Source organism: Arachis ipaensis, chromosome B07, assembly GCF_000816755.2.
Source record: "Arachis ipaensis cultivar K30076 chromosome B07, Araip1.1, whole genome shotgun sequence".
In the NCBI taxonomy this organism is placed as follows: Eukaryota; Viridiplantae; Streptophyta; class Magnoliopsida; order Fabales; family Fabaceae; genus Arachis; species Arachis ipaensis.
In genome coordinates this window covers 52,506,772-52,516,656 of record NC_029791.2, presented here as the reverse complement: position 1 = coordinate 52,516,656, position 9,885 = coordinate 52,506,772, and the positions used below count along the sequence as shown (strand labels likewise).

At 36.6% G+C, this 9,885-nt stretch overlaps 1 protein-coding gene across 1 annotated transcript; it reads right to left on the bottom strand.

Moving 5' to 3' along the window:
- LOC107607244 lies at window positions 6,612-8,831 on the bottom strand. The gene has a single exon (XM_016309217.1). It carries the CDS (start codon window positions 8,829-8,831, stop codon window positions 6,612-6,614), a length of 2,220 nt encoding a protein of 739 aa, XP_016164703.1.

Below are 9,885 nucleotides of genomic sequence, written 5' to 3'. Positions count from 1 at the left end.
ATCACATCCATCCCTTCCCAGATCCTACTCGGAATACCACAGACAAGGTTTAGACTTTCCGGATCTCAGGAATGGCCATCCATGGGTTCTAACTTATACCACGAAGACACTAATAACTCGGACTCGGTCCTCTGTATTAGATATCCAAGAGATACCCATTCAATCTAAGGTAGAACGGAAGTGGTTGTCAGGCACGCGTTCATGGGGGAATGATGATGACTGTCACGATCATCACATTCATAGTGAAGTGCGAATGAATATCTTAGAAGTGGAATAAGTTGAATTGAATAGAAAAATAGTAGTACTTTGCATTAATCCTTGAGGAACAGCAGAGCTCCACACCTTAATCTATGGAGTGCAGAAACTCTACCATTGAAAAATACATAAGTGAAAGGTTCAGGCATGGTCGAATGGCCAGCCCCCATGATCTAAGAACTAAACGTCCCAAGATGTCTAATACAATAGTAAAAAGTCCTATTTATACTAAACTAGTTACTAGGGTTTACAGAAGTAAGTAATTGATGCATAAATCTACTTCCGGGGCCCACTTGGTGTGTGCGTGGGCTGATCTTGAAGTTTACACGTGGAGAGGTCATTCTTGGAGTTGAACGCCAGTTTGTAACGTGTTTCTGGCGTTCAACTCTGGTTCGTGACGTATTTCTGGCGTTTAACTCCAGACTTTAGCGTAGAACTGGCGTTCAACGCCCTTTTGTGTCATCTAAACTCGGCCAAAGTATGGACTATTATATATTGCTGGAAAGCCCTGGATGTCTGCTTTCCAAAGTAATTGGAAGCGTACCATTTTGAGTTCTGTAGCTCCAGAAAATCCACTTTGAATGCAGGGAGGTCAGAATCCAACAGCATCAGCAGTCCTTCTTCAACCTCTGAATCTGATTTTTGCTCAAGTCCCTCAATTTCAGCCAGAAAATACCTGAAATCACAGAAAAACACACAAACTCATAGTAAAGTCCAGAAATGTGAATTTAACATAAAAACTAATAAAAACATCCCTAAAAATAACTAGATCCTACTAAAAATATACTAAAAATAATGCCAAAAAGCGTATAAATTATCCACTCATCACATATCAAAACCATAATATCACTTCGCCAATAAAAGTATCTTCTAATAAAAATTATTAGTCAACCATACATGTAAAGATTCTAAATAGCATTCTATCTTAGCCAATAAACCACAATAATAGTCAGCTTAATCTTCATTGCTTAATCTTCATTGTTACCCTGCATAATTATATAGAAAAGTAGTTAAAAAAATATTCATAATGACATTCGTAATTATAAAAATTAAATGGAACACGTAGTCATAGTAAACCAAGAAAGCATATACTAAAAAAAATAACATGGCTATACAACTTCAGAATACAACTTTCAGCCATAGCAATACAACTTCAGTGTTAATAAAGCCAACAAACATTTTCAGCCATAGCAATTAATGTAAATGCAAGTAAAAAACTATGGAACAAGGAATAGATAAGGACATACCACATCTAAGTTCGGAAAATGTGTTGATCCATGGCCGCTATTTGCATCAATAGGAGACTGTTGGGCGTCTTGTAATAAAGCTTCTAGTTCTTCTGGCCTCATTCCAGGTTCCGATCACTGCAGTAATAACTTGATCATATTTCGCAACCCATGAATCTCTTCGTCTTGTTTTTGTTGTTTGGCCTCTTGTTTTTGCTGTTGGGCCTCCATGTGTCCAAGTTTATCCTTCAGACTGGACACTTCCTCTTTGTGCTGATTCTTGATTTCATTAATTCTAGCATGTTTTTTTAAATCAGTCTTTGTCACAGATCTTCCATACAACCTTACCCGACCTGGTTGTTCTTTCCTGAATATGGCCTCAAATGCTTCCTCTTCTATTTCACCAACAGCTTGGCGGTGTTGGAAGTCTTCCTGTATAGAAGAAACATTTAAAATTGAGTTAGTTATCGTATCCTAAATTTAAAATGTAATTATGAATGATTCAATGAACTCTTACAACAGCAGTTTGTGTTTCCTCATCCACTTCTTTCCTCTTCCGACTTGTTCGGGTAGCAATGAACATCTCAAACCTTTTTGGTTCCTCCTTTGTTTCCATTGTTGCTCGCTGCAAAACAAGATCATACTTCGATCTCTTCCTTCAATTTATGCAAATATAAATTCTAATAAATATAAATCTACTATTTACCATAGCCACTCGCACTCTTCCGAAATTAATTGGCCCCATGCGATGTGGAAACTTCACATTTTCCTTGTGTTGCTTGTTTCTTTGACTTATTGACTGGAAGTGAATAAAAAGTTAGCATACAGTTACTAAAACGTGCAGCATAATGAGTTAAGAAAATCTACTAGCAAGGATGCATTATTAAGCTAAAGCACAGAACAATACCCAAAAGCAAGCATAAAAGATCTATTTATAATACATTGGAGCACCTGTTCAGTTTTTTCACAACTGTAAAAATTCACACTTCACATGATCAAGTAAATTCCAGGGACAACTCATCTCGTGTAAAATATGCTTACCCAAAGCCCTCATCATTCAATCAATTAATTCCAGTGACCTATGTCGAGTTCAATTTCCTACATAGTAGCATTCTCATTGAACAAGTAAGTATTACCCGGGTATCCCCTAAACCCTGTGAAATTAAAAAAAATGAGTGGAGAACTTATAACATATGAATGGAAAAAAACTATATAGCTATGAGATCTACAAAGAATAATTATACACATAACACAAGAAACAAAGTATACATGCATATAAGTCAATCCACTAAAAGCAAAATTTAGATGTGGTTTTCATGAGAAAATCTATTACTAAAATTAAATGAAAAAAGTAATTTGGCAGAAAGTGTTATATCACATTGAAAAATAGAACTTGATAGATGACTATACAAAGGTTTTCAACCACAACTATTTACAGAAGCAATCAAAACCTATGGATAATTCAATTTTTTCAAGTAGTCCACACCACAATTAGTGTTATATCAGTTGCATCCTATGCAGAACTGTATCAAATTTATAACTGTTTTCAGATTGAAGGCTTAAAGAATCAGGTCCCCAACTCAAGAAATAGAACAGAACCCCACTTCCAAATCAGAAGCATCAGATGCAGAAAAATTACAAAAGTAAATTCAAGGGAAAAAAAGTAAAAAAAGGAGCCATTCACCTTCTCCTCTTCTAAACCATAGATTTAGTATGGTCTAAAAAGCTATTCTGCCATTCACCAGAAGCTATGCATATAACTTTTAGATAAAAAATAATACCTTTGCAATGAGATAAAAAAGTAGCTACCCAAGTAAAAAGGCATATAGACATCACATAATGCTGAAACACTTAATAAATTTTCTTTTAATAACAATAATTCAGATCCAATCAGTAGAGCTGCTTCACATTAATAGCTAAATACCATATTGCTCTTTCAATAGTCAAATAGTTTCACATGAAAATTCGACATATATAGTCTTTTACCTGGATTAGAGGATGACTCCAATAATAGATAAATTTTATGAAACCACTTTCAGGTACTTGTGGGGGTCGATTCTTCACCATATCTTCAATAGTATCATAGGGAACGAAGTGCTTTTGCTTAATCTTTCCTTTGAACATCTTCCAAGCATCTCGAATCGCTTGTATTACCCACTTTTCTCCACTGTCTAGGAGGAGAAACTTGGTCTGCATGATTATAGGTAATTGTTATATGCTCTTGTGCTGAATAAAAAAACTGAAATCAATAATTATCAAGTATCTTACATTAACATAGTCCCACATGAACTTCTTAGCTTTAGGAGGAACAGCATGCCAACTAGTGTACAAAAGACTAACGAATCTTTTATTTCTACCAATAGTGCCAACAAAACTAGTTAAATTAGAAACACTTTGGTTGGTTGGTCCTACGGGCTGTCCAAGATCAAAAGTGACTTCTTCCCGCTGTTCCATAGTCCTTGCATAAATCTCCTTGCAAGTTATTTTTCCACAGGTTTTCTTCTTCTTTGGCTCTCCTAGTTTCATTAATTGGTCAACATCAGATTATGCTTAATTAACTCGAGCTCAACAAGCATATAAAGCAAACAAGTACACAAATATAAAAATTATAAAAATTATAAATCTGACCTATGTAGTTGATACCATGAAGTGGACAAGTTTTAGCTATTCTAGAAATCGATCAAAGCACACAACTTTTAAGTTCATTCCACATCATGGACTTCACTGAACAAAACTACATCAATTGCATCCATCAAGGCACACAAAACTTCAGTTGACTTAACCACTTCAACAAATTCACTAAACTACCATAGCAAAACCACAACAATTGGATCAATCAAATAACAGAGCATCTTCTATTCAAAAAATGCTAACTCCACCAGCCCTCAATACTTGGACCAACTAATGCACCCAAACTCATTGACAACACTGAACTATCCTCCACGCTCATCAAGCTAACCGATATTCTTAAACAAAGTTCCAAATCGAAAGAAATCTTAATTTCACAACCACAACAATTAGATCAATCATAGCACACAATCTTTGAATCAACTAACACTATATTTACCAGCTTCAAACAACTAGATCTACCAGTCCAATTTTTCTATAACAATTTTTAAAAAAATAAATATTTATCATTAATAGAAACAGAGCAAAACAGTACCTTCTTCATCATCAATGTCCTCCATCATATGTTGATAATAGTCTTTATCAAGTGCCATGCTTTCTTCCCCGTCCTCACTTAGTTCAGTGCTTGGTCCTTCAATTTCCACATCTATCCCATTTTCCTTTAAGAATTCGTCAATTGTTGTAGCCTTTACTCCTGGCATCCTCTTACCCTTTGTTGATATTCCTTGCTCCAACATTGCACTTTTATTTTGTGGGGTAGTTTCAGGAGAAGGCAAAGTTGTGTCATCTTGCCCTGTTTGAGTCTCTTCATCTGTGAGTTGAATATTTTGCTACTGCCCTATGTTGATTGTGAGTTGAGTAGAACTTGGATAACTCCGCTCTTGGCTTAGACTTGTTGACACGTCCTTGTTCACTTTACGAATTGCTTCGAGCTTCTTTGTAAGTTCATCTGCCTCCATGTTTGTAGGCTTAGACTTCTTCAAGCCTTGTGTTGATTTTCCACCCTGCACTCCATTCTTGACTTTCTCAGCAGTAGGCATAGTCAATAGCTCTTTTCTCTTTTTATTTTCTAGCTGTTGCGATGGAATGTTTGGCTGCACTTCCAAGGTGGTAGGCGTGGAGTTAGTCCTTTTGCTAATAGAGTCGAATGTGCTTTGCAGATGACTAAAATCCAACTTCTTTGACGTGGATTTCTTCTGTCCTTTGGTTGCACGCATCTCCAATTGACTTTCTGGTTTATCCACCCTTCGCTCTGATTTCTCCTTGTCATTAGCAGCTGCAGCTTCCATTTCATATTTCTTGCGTTCAGTTACAATCCTTTGTCTCTTAGCCTCGAATTGTCTAAGCAAATTCTTACTTGATATAACTTTAAGATCAATAAATTCCTTATTCCTACACAAATAAATTAGTTAAGTAGAGTCAATATACCCATCAAAATCAATATAAGAAAAATGTAAGAGACTGACAAATTAACAAAAAAAATAAGTATTACTTACAAATAAAATCGTGAAGAAGAAAACTTAAGTATACATATGTACATATTAAGCAATAAATTGCTTAGGATGACCAATCAGAATCAGAATCTCCAATGAAGTCTGCCTTATATTCTTGGGCAGAAGTCACTTGGGGAACCGTTTCAATAACCGTGGGTCGTAAATCAGTCCTCTCCAGAATAAGTTCACCATCATCAGCTGGTATGGCAGGGCTCGTTATACGCTCGTGTTGTTCACTATAGTGTGTTTGACGGGCCTCAGACTCAGATTCGCCGCTTGTTTTAAATAAGTCTCTTGGGACAGTTTCCATAACATAATGTTTGTTATGTTCATATGGATCTTGCACATAAAAACACTGATGTGCTTGAGATGCTAGTATAAAAGGTTCATCCTGGAAGCATTTCTTATGGAAGTGAACAAATGTAAGACCATACTTATCTCTCCCAGCATCGTACCACTCACACCGAAATAAGACAACCTTAAAACACCCAAAATAGTCTAACTCTACTATCTCAAACAACCTGCCATAATAAGCTACATTGTCTTGGATTGGACTTTGATCTTTAGCACTTGCAAAGCTTGAAGTTAAAGCAGTTAATGTAACACCACTGTTTTGTGTTTTTCTCCTTGCCTCACATTCCACCGTGTGAAACCTGTATCTATTAATTACATATCCAGAAAATCTTCTTGCAACAGAGCTTGGACCTCGAGATAATTCTTTTAGCCTGAAAGGCACATTTGGATCCCTCGCACGAGTTTCAAACCACTGCGCAAACGTTTTGTTGTGAACTTTTGCTTTTCTCCATTTCATTCCTCGCTGATTGTTAACCTCTTCCTCATGCTCTCTATAATTAATAATAGTTAGGTTTGATCTAAAAGATATGGGTGAACTTGATCGGAATAAAAAAAAAGTTTAATTAAGTTACCTAACATAATCTGCCACTTCTTCACAATTGTGTAATACATACACATGGGCTTGAGCAATTGATCTGTCATCTAGATTAATTGGTTATCCATTTCCCACGCCTAACGAATGACCTTTGTTAGAAAACAACTTTGATGGCACAACTTCGTCTTTGTTAGGATCATCATCATTCCGAGGCCGCTTATTAAGTCTTGTTTGCACACCTCCATGCAAGTATCTTGAGCAGAAAGTTAAGCACTCCTCAGCCAAATATGCCTCTGCAATAGAACCTTCGGGCCGACTTCTGTTGCGAACATATGACTTTAATGTACACATGTACCTTTCCGGAGGATACATCCAACGAAACTGCACCGGACCTCCCAATCTCACCTCATTTGCTAAATGAATGGGAAGATGAACCATTATGTCAAAAAAACTAGGGGGAAAGATCCTCTCAAGCTGGCATAATGTTTCCACAATCTCTAACTCCTGTAAATCTATCTCTTCCAGTGTGATGCACTTTTTGCACAAGCGACGAAAAAAGGAACTTAGTTGAATCAACGGAATGGCCACATGATCAGGAAGGATGCTTTTAATCGGTATTGGTAGTAAATAGTGAAGCATAAAGTGAGCATCGTGGGTCTTATACCCAGAAACTTTTCTTTCTCCTAGATGTACACAGCGTGATATATTCGAAGCACTGCCATCAGGTAGCTTTGTTGTCTTCAAAACACCACAAAAAACTGACTTCTCTGCAGCAGTCATAGAAAAGCATGCCTTTGCCAACTTTGTTCTCTTGCCATTATTCACCTCCTTTGGTTGAAGATTTTTCCAGATACCCAAATCTTTCAAGTCATATCGAGCATTCAAATGGTCCTTTGTCTTGCCTGGGATATCCAAGAGAGTTCCAATTACACTGTCAAGTATATTCTTCTCTATGTGTATGACATCTAAGTTGTGACACAGTGGGTTCTTGTGCCAGTAAGGCAATTCAAAAAAAATTAATCTTTTTTTCCAATTCCATGGGAAACTATTTAATGTACTTTGCTTCTTTCCGAAGACATTCTCAGCATTTTGTAGCATCTCAAAAATTTTGGGTCCTTCTATAACAAGTGGAGGGGGTCTTAATTCCTGCTTCCCATTAAAAGACCTTGTATTGGTTCTCCATGGATGATCCATGGGTAAAAAGACACGATGGTCCATATAAATTGTCTTTCGACTGTGTTTTAGTTGTAAGCTACTGGTATTTTTGTTGCAACAAGGGCAAGCCAACTTTCCCTTTGTACTCCACCCAGACAACATAGCATAAGCAGGAAAATCGTTGATTGTCCACAAAAGAGCTGCCCGCATTTGAAAGGTCTCATTCTTTGACGCATCATAGGTTTTGACTCTATTTTTCCACAACAACTTCAAGTCTTCTATCAATGGTTGTAGATACACATCAATGTCTTTACCAGGTGATTGTGGCCCAGGAATAAGCAAAGAAAGCATACAATATTCGGGTTTCATGCACATCCACGGAGGCAAGTTGTATACCATCAGCATCACGGGCCACGTGCTCCATGAAATGTTCATGCTACGAAATGAGTTGAACCCATCACTTGACAAGCCTAGTCTAATATTGCGAGATTCTTTTACAAATTCTTCATCGATTTCATCAAGATTCTTCCAGGCCAAGCCATCAGCAGGATGCTTTAACGTCCCATCTTTTACGCGCTCCTCATCATGCCACCTCAGACTAGCTGCCGTCTTTGAGCACATAAATAATCTCTGAAGTCTTGGAATTATAGGAAAGTATCTCAGAGTCTTTGCAGGAATAGGACGACCTTTCTTGTCAGGTTGGTTCTCGCTATTATCACTGGAATTTTCAGTATATCGAGAAGTTCCACACACACGACATTGTTTTTCATCCTTTAGTTCTTTTCTATACAGGAGGCAATCATTAGGACAAGCATCAATTTTTTTATAATCTAGACCTAAATCTCTTATCATAGACTTTGTCTTATGGAAAGATGAAGGTATGTTAATGTCAGGCATTGCCTCTTTCAATAGCTCAAGAAGTGAAGTGAAGGAGGCATTGCTCCAACCGTCCAAACACTTTAACAAGTACAGACGGATGGTAAAAGATAATGTAGAAAATTTCTTGCAACCCGGGTATAACTCTTGACTTGCCCCATCTATTAAATTGTAAAACTTTTTAGTCTCTTCATTTTGACCTACAGTAACACCCTCAGCATGAGATACATCTCCAAATGCATCATTAAGCAGTCCTTCGATGTCATCACGTGCACCTTCTTCATCATCCGTGTCATCATCAACTGCCATCGGGATTGCCCATTCGCCATGATTAATCTATGTTCTATATCCCTTAACAAATCCGTCGTCTACTAAATGGTCGAATACCACATCTCTTCTATACCAATTAATGTTACAACACCTCTTACAAGGACATTGAATTTGTCATCCGTCCGGTTCTCCCTCAGAGTATGCAAAGTCTAAAAAACTAATAATACCATTGATATACTCTTCGCTATACCTCGGTAGATCCATCCAATCCTTTGGCATATCACAAAACCTAATCAATAATTATTAAATTTTTTAGGCGGAAAATTTATAAGGGGTCGCAAAGTGAAGATTAAAAGAATAGAGGAGGCAGGGTGTTATTCGCTACAAAGGGAATGGGCAATGAAAAGGACATTCAAAGACTTGTAACTAGGTTGGGAAATAGTTCCTTGTCTTAGAAGTAATTCTCTAGAAACCCATTGAGGTAAAACAAATAAAGAGAAACATAGAATTTATAGTACAAATATAATAAGTTAAATTGCAACTTCAAAACTAACAAATCAAAAAAATTAAAGTATGCATTGTACCTTGCCATGACACGATCAACGTTTTGACAAAATCTTCTTGGAAGAACTTAACCAAAAACTTTTGCCTTCAACCTTAACCACGAATAACTGTAAAAATATTTAATTAAAATATATAATATAAAAACAACTGCACATAAATGAGAGAGTATGGGGCAGCTAAGGGTTGCAATCATAGGTGTGGGGATTCGATCCAAAAAGGAACATTCGAATCACGTGGGGGTTTAACGTTGCTTTCACGAAAGATGCCAACGTACGTATTCGTAGTTAGAGGATCACTGGCTTCCATGTCTCTACTCCTTATTATGCATTATTTCCAATAATAATTAATATATGAAATTGCTTGCATGTATGTCATAATTTGTAGTAATTAAAAAATAGCATTTTAATAAATTGTGAAAGTACAATTGGTTTTACACCTGTTTACATATAGTATTGATTAATTAAGTCATACATAAACATTCTGAATTTGTTGATAATATTTATACATATATGTAAGAGAGCTTAGGTAG

Excerpts from the sequence above, each read along its gene's own strand:
- LOC107607244 (XM_016309217.1), bottom strand. The coding sequence starts at position 8,831 with ATGGCAGTTGATGATGACACGGATGATGAAGAAGGTGCACGTGATGAC.